Source organism: Dryobates pubescens, chromosome 12 (genome assembly GCF_014839835.1).
Source record: "Dryobates pubescens isolate bDryPub1 chromosome 12, bDryPub1.pri, whole genome shotgun sequence".
NCBI classification, from domain to species: Eukaryota; Metazoa; Chordata; class Aves; order Piciformes; family Picidae; genus Dryobates; species Dryobates pubescens.
The window spans coordinates 2,041,220-2,059,173 of NC_071623.1; the positions used below are offsets into that span (position 1 = coordinate 2,041,220).

Consider the following 17,954-nt stretch of genomic DNA (forward strand, 5'->3'; position numbering starts at 1 on the left):
CCTCCCACTGGGTTTAATGTTACATTCTCAGGTGGACTTACCAAGAAGACTCCAAAGTAAATCGTTCTGTTGAAGTGTTTTCGTCAAATGACGCAGACAAATGTGATGTTTCCAGTTTAACTTTGGTGTTGTTCTCCAGGTGGGTTGCATATCAGCAGAAATATTTCTGTGGAGAACAATACATATTGGAGAAAGGAAAATATAAATGTTTCTTTGACTGGGGAGGATCCAGTAAAATCATCCTGTCAGTTCGACCTGTTAAGTTGGTGAGTTACCAGGACTAGCTTGAACGAAATGAGACCTCTGGAGTTCAGAGCATACAGTAATGTTGTAATGGGGGCTGTGCTGTTAAATCAATTTGTCTATGTATTGGAAACTATTTAAAGACCCTCTGAATGACACAGAGAGTCTCTTCAGAAAGGACACCAAAGTGGACACTTTCTCTCTAGTCAGAAAATTGTCAGGGAAGCTTCATGAGAGCTTCCCTGTGCTAGACTGAATTCACGGAAAGAACAACCTAGCCTGGAAAGATTCATTTGCCTTAAAACATAGTAATGTGTAATGCCTAATTTATGATGGATATAAAAATGCTTGAGAATTTATCTGGCCCATATTGTTGTTGTGTAATAGAGGCCTGATGTCTTTTTTCCTTATTTTTTATGCTAAAATATTTATAATACGTATAGTAAAAAGAGATAGGAAATCTATTTGATCTATTATTAAAGATAGTGTAACTTGCCCAAATAGGTCAAAACTTTAATGCAAAACAGAGGCAATTCTCACTAGTAAGTGTATAATAAATGATACAACTGCACTGAAAACAGGAAAGCCTCATTTCATGTTATTTTGAAGAGCACATGATAAAAGAGGTGTCACAGTCTTCTGCTGGTTTTGTTTATGGCTTTTTTCAAGAAATAGACTCAAAAATCAATGCAGAGACACTTCCATGGACTCTGCTCCATGTTACATGAGTTAATTAATCCTGATGCAAGTTCTCTCTGTGAAAGGGAGTGAAGAGTCAGGCAGGTGGTTGTGAGCTTGCAGACAGCTAATGCCAGAGGCTGGGAAAGAGAATCGTGCCAAGAGCCTGCAAAGTGCATTTTCTTCTACTCTTGAATTGGTAATTAGCAAATTTCTGGGACTAGAAATGTCTTCTAGTAAAATAAGTGTAAATAATTTTATCAGTTCACATGCATGTCTGTTTTTATATTGTTCCAGGAACCACTTGGAATGAATGAGCCTCCACATCTGGTACGTTGACATTATGTAATAGTCTCTAGCACTACACCACATGTAATATTTAAATGCAGGTAATCTTTAATTTCTTGCTTTGGTACTTCCAGTGATATCTGAGTATTATCACTTCCTAAAGCAGACCACTGATGGAGGTAACTACTTGATGTATACAGGTTAAGTTTGCTAATGTTCTGCTTTTTGTTGGCTTTATTTGAGGTCATACCCTCCTACTCAAAAATCTGAGCGGTTCAGTAGCATTTGAATAACTTTGCATCTCTAGAACTACTTTTTTTCCTCTTCTTCATATTTCTGGAAACTTGCTAGCACATGCATTCATCCCTCCTCTTATGCCTTATTTTCTCTTCATTAGTCTGCATTGTATCTGGTTTGTCACTGTCTTGCTCAAATTTGAGCTGAAGAAGAAGGTATAAACTGCAGAGCTGCACTCTGGAAACTGCAGAGGGATCAACAGGATAAATTGGAATTTTCAGCCTTGTGTGCTGGTAGCTCTGCTTTCCATGGTCTCTCAAGCATGTTAATGAGCAGGCACCACTTGCTCTGTGCTTCCATTTTCCTCACAGTGACATGTGACCTTAACTGAACACATCCTGGTTATGATAAAGCTGTGACAAATATATTCTACAACACATTCTGACAGTTTCCCTGGAAGGTGTGTCTGACTTGGGAAGAAATTACAGAAAGGAAGTGGTCCCTATAATTGACTTTCAGAGTTAGTTCAGGATTTTAGTCTTATGGTCATTACCTTGTTAATGTGCCTTCATGATGTCTTTCTAAAACAAGAACCTGCTCTAAGTGTTGTTCTAATCACCAAGCATGGTCTGTGTCTTCCACAATGTTCTGTCATAGAACTATAAAATTATTCTGGTTGGAAGATCCTCGAACATCAAGTCCAACCATCAGCCTGCCACCACCATGGCCATTAAACCATGTCCCATCTCCACATGTCTCTTAACACCTTCAGGGATGGTGACTCTACAACCTCACTGAGTAACCTATTCCAATGCCTGACCACTCTTTCAGGAAAGAATCCAGTCTCCCTCAGCACAATTTCAGGCCATTCCTCACATCATGTCACCTGGTATTAAGGAGAAGAGACTGACTGACTGACACTACAACCTCCTTTCAGATAGTTGCAGAGAGCCCTGAAGTCTCCACTCAGCCTTCTCTTCTCCAGACTAAACAATCCCAGTTCCCACAGCCACTCCTCATATGACTTGTTCCCTTCACCAGCTGCTTTGTCCATCTCTGGACATGCTCCAGCACCTCACTGTCTTTCCTGTAGCAAGGGGCCCAAAACTGAAGGCAGTATTCAAGGTGCAGCCTCACCAGTGCCAAGTACCGGGGCACAATCGCTTCACCACTCTTGCTGGTCACACTATTCCTGATACAGGCCAGGATGCAGTTGATCTTTTTGGCCATCTGAACACACTGCTGGCTCATGTTCAGATGGCTGTCAACCAATACCCCAGGTCCTTTTCTGCCTGGCAGCTTTCCAGCCACTCTGCCTCAAGCCTGTAGCATTGCACGGGGTGGTTGTGACCCAAGTGCAGCATCTGTCACTTGGCTTTGTTAAACCTCACGCGACTAACCTTGGCCCATCAATCCAGTCTGTCCAGATCTCTTTGCAGAGCCTTCCTACCCTCAGGAAGGGCTCTCCTCCTTTCCTGGATTAGTTGCTTGATTTCTCTTTTCTGTCCTGGAGTGTGCTGCTAGCATGGGTGATAGTTTCAGCAGTTACATTGCTTCCTCTGTGGCATGGTTTTAATTAAGCAAATTTGGAAAACTTGATTTCAGGAACCATGACATTTTTTTTTTTCAAACTAGAGAAACTGGAAATGCTTAATGGTTCTGTTTTAGAAAACCTAAGTCTTCTTTTGTCATCTGGACACAATTTTGCTCTTGTTTGGATGAGTATAATCGCCGTGAGCGCGTGGGAAACGCACACATTGTGTTGCTGAGCAGGTTGGCCACACCCTTCTTTTTCTCCAAGTATTCTTGTTCTACAATTTTATGATTAACCCAGGACTGCAGGAAATGTTTCCTGTCTGAAGCCATAATTGGTGTATTATTTTAGTCTTAAACACTGATTTCCTGCCAGACCTATTCACATGGCGGTTTGCAGCCAAATTCAAAGACTTGCAAGTACACTCACAGTAAGGCCTTGGTAAATGATACCAGATAGAATAGCTGACTTTGGAGGAAGCCAGTTGGATCAGCAAAGTTGAAGACGGTTTTCTCTCCAACTCTTGTTTTTTCAGAATCTCCCCAAAACTATTTTTAGAGCTTTTAATCCAGTTTGATAAACCTTAAAGATCGATTCAAATCTCAGAAGTTTCAATCAACTGTGCTTCTCAGTCTGTTTCCAATAAGAAAAAAGGTGTTTGTGTGCACAGCTACTGTTTAGAATACATAGAATAAACCAGGTTGGAAGAGACCTTCAAGATCATCGTGTCCAACCCATCAACCAATCCAACACCACCTAAACAACTAACCCATGGCACCAAGCACCCCATCAAGTCTCCCCCTGAACATCTCCAATGATGGCGACTCCACCACCTCCCCAGGCAGCCCATTCCAATGGGCAATCACTCTCTCTGTATAGAACTTTTTCCTAACATCTAGCCTGAACCTCCCCTGGCACAGCCTGAGACTGTGTCCTCTTGTTCTGGTACTGCTTGCCTGGGAGAAGAGACCAACATCTGTCTGTCTACAACCTCCCTTCAGGTAGTTGTAGAGAGTAATAAGGTCACCCCTGAGTCTCCTCTTCTCCAGGCTAAGCAACCCCAGCTCCCTCAGCCTCTCCTCACAGGGCTTATGTTCCAAACCCCTCACCAACTTCGTTGCTCTTCTCTGGACTCGTTCCAGCAAGTCAACCTCCTTCCTAAACTGAGGGGCCCAGAACTGGACACAGGACTCGAGGTGTGGCCTAACCAGTGCAGTGTACAGGGGCAGAATGACCTCCCTGCTCCTGCTGGCCACACTGTTCCTGATGCAGGCCAGGATGCCATTGGCCCTCTTGGCTGCCTGGGCACACTGCAGGCTCATGTTCAGTCTAATACTGATGTGTGTGAGACTGTGCTTTGCCTTGTGTGTTTCTCTAATAGAAGTTAGTTACAACTTACTTAAACCTGCAGAATGGATGCTAAGACCACGCTTTAGTTCATAAAAGTACTGTGCTGATGTATCCCAATCCTGAATTCAATAGTTTTCTGCCCCAAAGCCAGAGGCTGACTCCTGTGAGTAAGTTTGTACAGGAAGACATTTAATCACTTGGGATAAGTAGAGGACTGTCTTTTGAATGGAGACAATTTCCCATTTGTCACAGTAAAATAAGTTTCCATGTATGCAACAATCTCTTTGTTTGGAACTTCAAAGAATGGTGCATATGATCTGGCAAGTCCTTAAGCATCCTAGTGTTTGAGCCTGGTGTTTTGATGGTTCTCTTACCTTTAAAAACACAAGTGAGCTAAGAAAACCATTTTTGCTGTCTGCAAGAGTGTGTCTTTTTTTCCACTTCTGCTTTTAGTTGCTTGTTGGAAGCTAAAAAGCAACTAAATTTTCTCTAATCTCTCTAACTCCCCAGACTCTCCTCTCTGATAAAGTCCATTTATTGTGAGAATGTCTGAAATCACCAGCTCTGAAAAGCCCTTCTCTTTATTTCAAGTAAAACTTAATTCTGCCCAGAAAGAACAAAGCCTCTTTCAAAACAAGCGAGTTGTACAAATTATTTAGGAAGCAGAGATAATTGCTGTGCTGCCTCTTGACTTTTTAGGAACTGAAACCTCATATAGAAATGTCAAACCCTGACAAAGCTGTAGCTTGAGACCAGTTGCAGCTCTGCAGTATTTTCGTGGGGGAAGCAGTACTTCACCCCAGCTTTTGTCAAGTACCATCACTGATTGTGAGATACATGCTGTATAAAACTGGCTCACGGAACTTGTTAAAAGCCTTCTGTAACATCTGGCCTGTGAAAGAAAGACAGTGTATGGATATGTATGTATAGTGGACATGGGGAGGCCTGTGGATGTGGTCTACCTGGACTTCAGCAAGGCCTTTGACACTGTCCCCCACAGCAAACTGCTGTCTAAGCTGTCAGTTCATGGCTTGGACAGCAACACTCTGTGCTGGGTTAGGAACTGGCTGGAGGCTGAGCCCAGAGAGTGGTGGTGAATGGTGCCACAGCCAGCTGGCAGCCAGGCACCAGTGGTGTCCCCCAGGGATCAGTGCTGGGCCCCATCCTCTTTAACATCTTCATTGATGATCTAGATGAGGGGGTTGAGTCAGTCATCAGCAAGTTTGCAGATGACACCAAGTTAGGAGCAGATGTTGGTCAGTTAGAGGGTGGAAAGGCTCTGCAGAGGGACCTCGACCGACTGGACAGATGGGCAGAGTCCAATGGGATGGCATTCAACAAGTCCAAGTGCTGGGTGCTGCACTTTGGCCACACCAACCCCATGCAGAGCTACAGGCTGGGGTCAGAGTGGCTGAGAGCTGCCAAACAGAGAGGGACCTGGGGGTGCTGATTGACATCTGCCTAAACATGAGCCAGCAGTGTGCCCAGGTGGCCAAGAGGGCCAATGGCATCCTGGCCTGCATCAGGAATAGTGTGGCCAGCAGGAGCAGGGAAGTCATTGTGCCCCTGGACTCTGCATTGGTTAGGCCACACCTCGAGTCCTGTGTCCAGTTCTGGGCCCCTCAGTTTAGGAAGGACATTGAGACACTTGAAGGTGTCCAGAGAAGGGCAACAAGGCTGGGGAGAGGCCTTGAGCACAGCCCTGTGAGGAGAGGCTGAGGGAGCTGGGGTTGCTTAGCCTGGAGAAGAGGAGGCTCAGGGGTGACCTCATTGCCCTCTACAACTACCTGAAAGGTGGTTGTAGCCAGGAAGGGGTTGGTCTCTTCTCCCAGGCACCCAGCACCAGAACAAGGGGACACAGTCTCAAGCTGTGCCAGGGGAGGTTTAGACTTGAGGTGAGGAGAAAGATTTTCACCAAGCGAGTCGTTCGTCATTGGGATGTGCTGCCCAGGGAGGTGGTGGAGTCACTGTCCCTGGAGGTGTTTAAGAAGAGCCTGGATGTGGCACTTGGTGCCATGGTCTAGTCATGAGGTCTGTGGAGACAAGTTGGACTCGATGATCCTCGAGGTCTCTTCCAACCTTAGTGATACTGTGATACTATTCCTTTATAACTAGGTTTGGAGATAAGCTGGTAGAAAATGATGTGTAATTGCAGCCTGAACTGATGCTTTGTGCAATAGCAATGCAAGTGTATTTACAGAAAAATCAGTTGCACTTTATTTATTATGTTGTGGCTGGTCTCCAATTTGCAGTTACAGAATGCAAGGCCAGGGTAAACCCTTCTTGGTCTTTCTGACAGGAAACATTCATTTCATCTAAAAACACAGAGCTTTTCCCAAAAGATTCTTAGATACTTGCATGTGGCCTTTTCACTCTGTACTGGCAAAGGCATTTGATTTCTTAGGCAGGAAGCTAAGCCCATTTGGGGCATGAAGGGGAAAGTAGGCCTTGCAACAGCCGTGGTGGTTTTCTTCCATTAAAGAATATGAGCTGTTCTCTTGATACAGTTACCTGTTCCATCCTTTTCCAGCCTCTCTTTTAGGCTTTAAAGTGAAATTCACCTCAGTAACATAGTGGCAGCCCAAGGGTACAGAATTCTGGGTGTCCTTGCTGTAGGGCATTAACTACATCCTCCTTTTTTTATCTTTTTCTTTTTTTCCCCCTCTTATTGCAATCACTTCAACCTTGCTGCTTTTTCAGGGTGAATTGGTCACGTCTTACTGGTGGGATAAGGTGAATATGGCTTAAATTCTTTCACCATGACGTGTAAAAACAGCTTATCTGAACTTCAGAAGTTCATGGTGCGTCTACCAGGCTGTGCCCAGTGCCCTGCTCGTTCTGTGATCACTGTGGTCACCAATTTCAAGGCAGTTTGTCGAACAGTAGTCCTGTGTCTTTTGATCAGTGCTTTGCTATCCTGTTTTGAATGTTGAGTTGCTGAGCTCTAGCAAGTTAGATGCAGTACAGGGGTACTTTGGATGGAAAATAACATCCTTCAGTCCTAGCCTTCTCTCTTTCTCTAGGCCCTCTCTTGCTATACTTGAACTTACACTTCATACCGCTGCCTTAAAATTACGGGGAAGCATCCTGTACCCAGCCCAGAGATCATAAAACCCTTGATCTTTCTAAAAATATAGGAGCTGTAGAAATGTAAAAGATACCTTAAATGAGAACTAATTCTGTTTGTTGTATCTTTGTGAACTGAATGGATACTTCTCTAAGACTACAGCTGTCTCTGTTTACGTTAATAATGATGCCTTTGTTTTCCTTCTAGTCATTGCTTTTGTTTTGTTTTGTTCTTGTAGCTCAGAGCTTTCAGTAATACACATTTCCAAGGAGCATGTCTAGATTTTACCACAGAAGTTTCTGATTTTACATCATTCATACCATGTTCATTTAAGGTTCTTCGGGGATGGTAAGTCTGTTGTATTACATGCCAGCGTTTTAAGTAAGATGTTTGAGTTTTTTTAAAGCACTACTTAATTTCAGACAACCCAAAGTGCATTACACATGACCATCATATTCCATCACATCTTAGGCTCTTTGTCTTGCTGTGCTTCTCAGCAACCCTTGTTGTGTAACTGGCTTGGGTAATATGCATTTTGCTTTCCCTGAGGGAAGTTTGCACAGGTAGAATTTGTTCCAGATTTTGATCACTTGGTACAGCAGAAGTGTCTACATTGCACACATGTGGTTTAACTCTGGAACTGGGGTTTCTGTACCACATGATTTGATTTTGCTGCTCTGGTTGCATTGTCACATAGCCTTTGTCACCTTGCTTTTAAGCTTAAGAAGAACAAACAGAAATTTTTTTATTCCTTATTTCCTTTGCAAATACTAAATACCAAAAAACCACCTTACTGTTAAAAAGCAGCTGGAGCAGCTAATCTTTTGTTGTTGTCTTTATATTATTCTTGCAGTTGGCTCCTGTGTTATCAAGGGGAAATCACTGACAATCACTGTGTGCTGGAAGAAGGCCTCTACATTAACCTCAGTTCCTGTGGCTGCCCAACTGCTACAATCAAATCCCTGAAGCCTATTCAATATGTAAGGACTCTGTTTAAAAAACAAAACAAAACAACCACACCACAAAACAAAAAAAAGCCCACCACCACATTTTGGAACTCTTTTCCTACTCAGATGTCTGCAGCAAGTGCTTTTGCTACACAAACTCCCACTCAGGGAAAAGAGTGAAGTTTGTTTTCCTGCCGTGTCTGATTCTTCGGGTGAGGAACAAGCCAGGCTGCATGCATGCATGCACGTGGTCACTTCTAGGTGCATGCTGTTGGGTGTTGTGGGCCCAGAGTTGCTCTCTTTTGGAAGATTTACATTGGTTGGCATTCTTCTGGCTGCTATTTATGATACATCTCCACAAGCTTTGTATGCAGCGAGGCGTTTTGTCATGCTAAGCATATGGGGTTTCTTTTATTAGGCCTACAGCCAAGGTTCAGTCTTAAAGAAAAGTACACACAAGACATAAAAATGGAAATTGCAGGGTAACATGTACTTGCCATAATGGGGTTTAATGTGCACACAGAAATATGAAAAAGATTTTCACTTGCTGCTGGCAGCTCAAGTCATGGGTCATGAAGGTGGTACTGTATGCCACCCATGCAAGCCACCTAGGACACATAGTCGAGTCGAAAGCTCAGGTAGCCATCCTCTCTCACTTGATGACTTCTGAGATCCAGGGCGAGTACTCATTACACATGCACATGACTTTCAGGGCACGTTGTTGTGCTGTCACAAGTCCACGAGTTGAAATCAAGTAACATATTGTAGCAGTAAGGTCAGGTATGAGGTCCTTGTGTATGGCCAGGAGATTGGATAGGAATGCATTCTACAATCCAGTACAAACTAGATACAGCTTTTTGTACATCCTATTGTAATCCTGCACGTGGGTCATATGCCTCTGGAGTCTTTGTCCCATGTCTTGGTATGCTCCTATGCAAGAACATCAAAGAGGAGCAAGTGGCTGCTCTGCCTAATCCTCTGTAGCACTGACCAATTTCTTTCAAACTCTTCCTTCTTCCCTGATTGCTGAGCACAACCTCTGTGACTTGTGCCCTTCAATGTAACTGTTACAAAATTGGACTTTAAAGATTAGTCAGTTGTTTTCTTCAAGTAGTAAATATGGGGGTTTTCCCATTTGTGAACAGATTTTTAAAAAACTAAACAAAATTAAAATCTAAAACACCAACTCCCCAGAAAACCCCTAACACCAAAAGCCCTGGGCATGGTGGGAAGCATGTACAACTTGTCTGAGAGCTGGCCTTTTCATCACTGATTCAGTGACTGCGGTGGAGTTACAGCTTCCCACCTGCCGAGAGCCTGGTTTTCAGACTAAAGCTCTCCTTTTTGTGTTAGGCTTTTGGACTCTGCCCTGATAAATCAGTGGGGTTTTGACATGAAATGGTAGGGTCTCATCCAGATCCTGCAGCCTGCAATCTAACAGGGAAGTAACTGTGCAGGCTGGCATAGTAGGAAGCTACTGGCAGTCCTCGATTACTGAGAGCCAAGCCCTGGGTGAAGTGTGTTTGGCAGGCTGTGTGTGGGAAGCATACACACATCTTCCTGTGCTTTGTATGTGGCTTCACTCTTTGTTTATTTCTTTTAATTTTTTTTTTCATTTTGCAAATGGGAGCCCTTGTATTTCACAAAATCCAGGCACTGAAGAGCATAAAGAGCACTGTGGAACCACACCTGTTTTACAAACAGAAATGCCCTCATGGGCCCCTAACGCATTGTACGCACTAATGGCACAGGGCAGTGCTCAGAGGCATTGTGTAGCACAGAGGTGGTGCTGAGCAGGCAGCAGTGAGTGTGCTCATTCTGTGCATTGTCTGCAATGCACTGTTCCTGGAACAGTGCCCTCTGTATTACAGAATATTTCTGTTAGCTCTTTCAAGACAACAACAAGCATATTCCCAAGTGGAATTGTGTAATTTGATTAAGTTCAGTAGTGACACTGGGAACCCCTTCCATTATTCAGCTTTAAATACCAGCCCAATTTCAGATCTAAGGTGTGTATCACAATGGTTCACATGCATGAGGGAGAATGTTAATCACAACATCAAGTCTTAAAAGGGCATTGTCTCAGGCTCACCTTTAAGTGAGATGTATTTGCTGCAAGTGTAATTGCTGGAAGGACTCTCACCGAGGAGAAAGCCATGTATTCCTGCAGTGTGTGAGGTTTCTGCATCCCAGATGTTGACTGGAAGTGGATGAAATTTGCTGGTGTTGTTGGTAATAGTCATTTTGCAAGTGGGTAAAAGCCAAGCACACATTAAGGGTTGCTGCATTTGCTGCAGCAGTGCTGGTTTCCATGCCTGCCTCAGCAAGGACCTGCCTTTTGCACTGCCATGAACTCATGGATAGGAAAGTGTGGCCTGCCCACCTAGTGGCAAGGGAGCAAGTGAAGTCAGTTGGGCCATTTATAGTGCTTTCATTGCTTATTGGGGCATTTTCCAGTCTTTGTTGCTTTAAGAGTGATTGCACATTGGAATGGGCTGCCTGGGGAGGTGGTGGAGTCGCCATCACTTGAGGTTTTTAGGAGAAGACTTGACAGAGTGCTTGGTGCCGTGGGTTAGTTGCTTGGGCGGTGTTGGATTGGTTGATGGGTTGAACGCGATGATCTTGAAGGTCTCTTCCAACCTGGTTTATTCTATGTATGTTTGCCAGATTCTATGTAAGAGGTTAATCTTTTGGGATAGAGACTCTTAAGAGATGTTCTTACGACAGGGGTGTTCATCTTTAGTGCTGCCTTTTCTCAGGTATGTTGTATTGTCAAGCTCCCTGTAATATTTGGTGTGACTTATGTGGACAAGAGTATCCAGCATAGTTGCAGTAATTAGCTTTCCTTCTAAAATGTTAACTTCAGCCCTACAGTTAAACCACTCTCACAGTTTCTAAAAGCAAAAGTGAGATCTATAGCGTAGGTTGTGCAGCAGTTGGGTTTTTTCCCCTTTCTTCTTCTGAGGCATTCTTTATTCTTGCTGTAATCAGTTGTGATAATTCTTGTCTTTTCTGTGTTGGTTATCTTTTCTAAGTTAAATGCAGGTGTTAACTAATCTCCCCAGCATGCCTGTGAGGCAAATAATGAAGTCCAAATACGCAAATTAATCGCTGTTCCCGGTGTCAGGCAGTGAGTCATTTTGTGTAGCTGGGACTGGACCCTGGGCATTACTGTCATCCAGTCCTCTCCCTCAGCCAGGCATCCCTCCCATGCTGAAGGGGATAGCCAGGCAAGTGTAGCTTCAGTAAGGACAGTTGTAAATTGGAAGGTAGACAAGACTGAAGGGTAAGGATTTTTCCAAAGATGATGCAATACAGCTGTGGAGTCTCCTCTGGTTAAGGTGCCAGCAAATGCTCTTTGCATTGCAAGAGATCTGCAGGGGCACAACATGGAGACCTGGGTTACAGTCATGTGTCCTGATTTGAGGCCAGGCAGATCCTCTCTTGCCCCTGAGAGGGGCAAAAGAATGACACTCATCACACAAATGGATTGTGAAGTGATGGAAAGTTTAAATGGAAAAGCAGTAAGTGTTGTACAGGAGCTGCAAGCATAGTGACACAAAATACTGCAAAGCATACAGAGTCCCCTACTGCACACCCAAAAGCCTCCCAACACTTCCCTTCTCCCCTCCTAAGGGTATAACCAAAACCCCCAGGGCTCTTTCTTCCCCCTCCCCACTGCTAGGCTGGTCTCAGGCTGGCCAGGGCTGAGACTGCTTCCCCCTTCTCCTCCTGGCATTAGGCCTAGCCAGGCCTAAGAGGCCTTGAGATATTCCCCCAGTGTTACCTGATAGGGAGCATCTCCCACGGGAGCAGAGAGGGAAGAAAGAGGAAGAGAAAGACTTTGCAGCTGGATTTATAGGGTGCAGGATATTCTGGGTATGAAATACACAGCTTCCTGTGTCCACCTGCTGGGCTGCACCCTCGGGACACTAGAGATGAAGCTTGTGTGGCAGGAACAGGAGGCACCCAGCTTGAACTGCCACATCATGCTTTAGTCCAGCTCTGTTGATTTATTTCCTTGGCTTTCCTATCAAAGTTTGCAAAAGACAGTCCAAGGAAAAATATGTTGTGGAGTGAGCCTTTCTCCAAAGGGCTTTATTAGCAATAATTTTACACAAAATTCATAATGAAAAATTATCCTTGTGTTATCCCATAGCTAAAACTATTCTTGTTTTTATTATAAGCATATGTGCAAATCCACTTTTGCACTTGTGTTTCAGTTGTAGCATCCTTTGGTTAGCTTCCTCATGTCTTAGGCTAGAGGTGAGGAGAAAGTTCTTCCCAGAAAGACAGATTGGCCATTGGAATGTGCTGCCCAGGGAGGTGGTGGAGTCCCCGTCCCTGGAGGTGTTCAATAAGGGATTGGATGTGGCCCTTGAAGCCATGGTTTAGTTAGTCATGAGGTGTTGGGTGACAGGTTGGACTTGATGATCTCTGAGGTCTTTTCCAACCTTACTGATTCTATGATTCTATCTGTACAGTAGGGATATTCAAGCACCTAAGCCTTGCACTGCAAACAAATGGCATTTGCAAGGAAGCTCATCTGGCACTTACCTTTTCTTAATATCAAACAATTGAGACTTGCATTGCATCTTTTTCTGAACTGTTAAAGTATAAAATTCTGTTATGAATTGTGAAAAAATTATGGTGCAGAGCTTCTCTCCATTAAAAAAAAGTGCAGGTCATGGAGGGGTAATGAGCTGAGTTGAACTGTGCAAGAGATTCTTAGTGTGTTGATTTCCATGGCCTATCTCTGAAATCAGTGTGTCACTTTCACAGCATCATATCCTGTATTAGCCATAGACTACCCCACCTGTTAGGTAAAGAATGCCACTCTATTTAACAGTTCACAAGGCTGTTCCTATCTTGAAATACTGTGTAAATATAACCCTCTTTAATCATTGGCCCCTGGAATATATTAAATCTCTTCAGATTTCTCTCTGGGCCTTGTCATTACAAAACAGGACAACAGGACATGCAAATCTTCTTGAGAATTTACTGGGGCTGGCTTAAGAAAGGGCAATTAGTTCCTTATGCACAAAAATCAGGTTAAGTAATTCTGTAGTGGTTTGTCATTACTGCAAGTATCAAGCTTGCCCCCAAGGATGGCACTGTACCAAGTTTCCTTGAAATAGCTATGAAAGGAAGTTCTGGTAATCCTGACCTAGACATGGCAATGACCGTGGTGGGTTGAAGTTTGCCCCCAGCATTAACTTTTGCCAGACCAACTCAGTTAGAAGACAATGGAGCTGTATTTACAAGCACAATCACACTCTACAATGGAATGCAATGAATGTATACAAAACACACAGGAGTTACAATATTATACAGATACTTACAATTAGGACCCCCCTGGCCAGGGACCAGGGGAAGCTACCAGCTTCTCCCTCCCTGCCTTCCCTTGCCTCCCTGTACAAAAGGGACAAGAGAAAGGAGCAGAGAGGTTAGACTTAGCCAAGGCCAGCCCATAAGCAGGTTATCCCTCCCAAGCGAAGCAAAATAGCCAGAGATCAGAAGAGAAGAGAAAAGGGCAGAACTGTTATGGTACAGCTCCTCTTATTCCAGATATTTACCTAATGAATTTGTTTAGAATAATCTTTTGTTTTCCTTTTTACACCCAATAGTGATTTATTTATATTGTTCTACTTTTCTGCTCAGGATCTGTAACTAAATCTTAAAGGCATAGCCTAAAATCACCACAATCCACCCCTTCTATACAATTTCATTGGCTGCTAATACTATCCATCTACTCTAAACCAATATCTACATTAATGAGTAAATAAATTTTGTGGGTAAACATAGATAAATTGTTAGCAGACCTTTCAAAATTGGGGACTGGTGTCCACCTAAATTAACACCACAATCTGAGGCTGTCCCCTCTTGTACTCTCTGCCCAATTGCCCTTTCTCATGCTCTCAGAAAGCTCTGTTCTTGCCTAGCCTGTCAGAATTTGACCTCTGTGAAGAAAGCTGATCCTGTCAGTTCCCCACTTCTCTATCAGTAATGACTGCATCCTGAAAATGGGTGGAAGTGCATCTCAGCAGTCTGCAAGGCAGGGTGGGAGCAAGATGACTCTGTAGTAAGTGTAACAACATAGCTTCAAAACTTTGTTTTTTACTGTTGGTAGTTTCCATGGAGCTATGAAAACAAAATCAGAGAAAAAAGCCAGGCCAAGTCACTGCTGCCAGCCGTTGGTGTAAAATGGTATCTGTAAAGTGAGTAATCTGTAAAGCTCATTGCTCTATATATGGCTATGGAAATATGAGAGCTTCAGTGCTTGACACAGCAGAGTGTTTTCTGTGCTTCATGTCTGTGCCATGGTCAGTGGAGTCCTCCTGAGGTCTCTGGAAAGATGGTATCAGTCCTTGTGATCAGTTGGGTGTCTATGTCATCAATGCAATGTCTGCTGCCTGCTGACAGGCTGGAACTCTGAGTGCAATGATAACTGCCTTGCTGAGCAAAGCAGCCAAAGAAGTAGCTGTCTGCACTAGTTCTGCTGGTCTGGATTTCAGACTAAGCTTATAGACACACCCCATGCAGCAGAATGCAGGTGGGAAGAACTGACATTCCAACATAAAAACACTACGGGTTGTAATCTCTTTGTGACATTGGTTTGGTAGGAGTGTAGTGGGCTTCACAAATCTCTCTGCATGGATCATCCTAGACTTCTCTTTAAATGTCTCTGCAAACTCCCTTTCCATGCAGTGTTGCATAACTTACATTGTCCCTGCACTGGCTGGCAGAGAAAAGCAGTTTCTCTGAGGCGGAATTTGAACAGGCTACATACCAAGTCCACTGACTCAGTGCCAGTAAATGAGTAAGTCCTGAGTCACCACTGAGCCCTTCAGAGACCCTTCACTACAATACACGTGCCTCTCCAAACATGAAAGTTAAGTTCTCTTAATTACTCAGTGCCTGTGTCAACTTTAATTCAAGGGTTTGTTTCATTCATTCCACCTGAGGCCATGCCTTCACTGCAAAAGAAATCCTGCCTTTTCCTGGGCTCGCTGTCTGAGGGTAACATCTCCTAAGAGCAGGGTGACCTCCCCGGAGAGGCTGCTAATCGTAGCAGTTATTCAGGCCCTATTCCCTCTCACTGTAGCAGCTGCACCAAGAAATAAATCACAAGTCCTTGTGATTTTGGTTGTAATACTTCCCTTATGGTTTCGAATTTTAAATACTGGAAAACTGTATAAGTGTTCCTTGTACTAAGGCACCAACTTTGTGTGCTTAAACATGTTCCCTCTGTGCTTTTGTGCTGATCTTACAGCTGTACCACATTTTCATGCAAGCCAGTCTTCTTATTTGCTTTCATAGGCAAGCTCTCAACTGTAGGGAAAGGACATTAAGTGAAAAATGCTCCAAGCCTACATGAGCTGGAAGAGGCTGCTAATTATGCCATTTGTTCAAGACTGTCAGAAGAAAAATAGGAATGTTAAAAACATGGAAAACTTTTTTTATTCTGACATTTTTAACCTTTTCCAATTTGTGGATCCCTAATTTTTTTCCAGTGAACCACTACTAATTGAAGCCTATGGACAGGAGGCTTCTGGTTTGCCTCACTGCCTTGGATGCAGACTGCAGGTCCCCCTGAAGACTGATGTAATGAGAACACATTACAATAAGTTAATACATAATAAATAAATCAATAAATTAATGAACTGGACCTATGAAAAGGAATCAAGGCCCTGATGATGCAAATGAGCTCAAAAAGGGTTTTGTCAAATGCAAACAGAGGTCTTTCTGCATTTCAAAGTAACTCACCTTGTCTGGCCTGTGTCAGTGAGGGACTATATTCTGGTGACAAAGCCAGTCTGTTTCAGCTCTGTGTGCTTTGGTGGTGGGTGTGCTTTTTTTCCCCCTTGCTGTTACATTTGCTGAGGGAGCATGATCTAATACAGAGGCATATGGAAACGAAACTGAAGAGGGCAAATGTGTACATCGTGCCTGGGAACTGAAGGTAGCCTATAACTGGTAAAACTTTGTGCCTTTGTTTTTTTCTCCTTCTGCCACCAGGTTTTTGCTGAGCCCTCCATCAGTCTGTTTGCTCTGGAATGCTGCAAGGGCAGAGAGCTGCACTTCACTGAACCCATCAATTCTGTTTTGAATGAGGACCTTCATTTTTACACTCAGTCTGTATGGGTTAGAAGTGGATTGTAAGTATGGAAGAAATATTATTGTCAGTTTTGCATTATAGGAGCTAATACTGAGCATCCATTTGCTCTTGATTACTGCCTTTTGTCACAGGATAGGTTTCACATTCTGACTCTGAGACAAAGTTCTAAAATCTGTTTAAATGCTAGACCTACTTTTTGTAGCAGGACCCACAATGAACAAAAACTCTGGGCAGAAGCTGTGTTTGTCCCTGTAGGAATTGTCCTTTTATCCCTGTGTGGTGATGAACACTAGAGTCCATTGTTCAAGCCAGGAATGAGTTTTGATTGCTGACTTAAAAACACAGGTTGAATAAACTCAAGCTGCCCCTATTAACTGACTGTAAAATACCAGCTCTAAAATGCAGTGATTTCACTTAAACCACTGCAGTGGTTCAGTGGAGCTTGGTGTGCTGATCGGCTGCCAAAGCCTGGGGTGGATGTGACAGCTGAACAGGAATTTGCTTCTGTTACTTGTTTACCTCCCTCCCTCTGTGAGTGTGAATGCACACCCTTGGTCTTTGGTGAAAACTACTGCACTTCTGCACAAGTGACCTCCTCTTTTCCACATCTCCCTGTTTCACCTTTTGGATACACTCTCAAGTATTCTGCCTCAGACAGGTTTTCCACATCCACAGCAGCACGAAATAACTTGCAGAGTCTTGTCCTGCAGTGGAGACTGACTGGAAACTGCTTTAATTCTAATGCAAGACACTTCCTGTTTATTGTAAATCTTTTCTCTACCTTTCTCATGTAGATACATCTGTAATTTTCTTGAGAGATCCTAGGGGATGGCATAAAGACACAAACTTTGAACTAACTGGGCAAGGAATCAGTGTAGAGTGCTGACAGCTTAAGTATATCCCTGGAGTGATTTTTTTTTACAATGAATTTTTCAAATGCATCAAGTCTGTTGCCACCTAGAAGTCAAAACCATTCTACAGATACCTCTGCTAGCACTTCTGAGGGCTCCCCTGGTTCTCTGAGCTTGGCTAATGCTGTCAAGCACCATGGACTGTTTTGTTTCAGTAATTTCACACAAATGTTTTCCTGAAAGATTGGTTAAGGATTGAGCCTCCCTTCCCTTAAGAGCAGTCAGTAGCTGTTTAATTTACCTGTGGGCCATAGTGAATATAAGCTTCCTTGCAGAGCTTTGCCAGTTCACTATAAGCTCTAGTCCCTAACATCTGTGCCCTTTCCATCCTGAACTGATGTTGTCTTGAGGTGCCCCATGGAAGTAGCGGCCCTTTGGAGCTGACAGCACCACACAGGCATTCCCTGGATCTGTGCTAGTTTGAGTGAGACCTTTTATCTGGTGGGAGTGTGTAAACCCTTATGCCTCTGTGGAGGTGTTACAGTCTAAAGTGTGTCCTGTTGGGGAATGCCACTTTGCCCATGCAGTTGCCTGGTGTGGGAAAGATAACACAGTGGAGGCTGCTGGGCTTGCATGAGTG

At 43.7% G+C, this 17,954-nt stretch overlaps 1 protein-coding gene across 1 annotated transcript in view; it reads left to right on the forward strand.

Moving 5' to 3' along the window:
- The window catches only part of CRYBG3 (crystallin beta-gamma domain containing 3), a 43,457-nt gene that overhangs the window by 17,492 nt on the left and 8,011 nt on the right, over window positions 1–17,954 (forward strand). Inside the window, exons 8-12 of the mRNA XM_054166140.1 lie at window positions 140–266; window positions 1,219–1,251; window positions 7,636–7,745; window positions 8,251–8,377; window positions 16,364–16,503. Of these exons, the coding sequence (XP_054022115.1) occupies window positions 140–266; window positions 1,219–1,251; window positions 7,636–7,745; window positions 8,251–8,377; window positions 16,364–16,503 (537 nt within the window). The remainder of the gene's footprint in view (window positions 1–139; window positions 267–1,218; window positions 1,252–7,635; window positions 7,746–8,250; window positions 8,378–16,363; window positions 16,504–17,954) is intronic.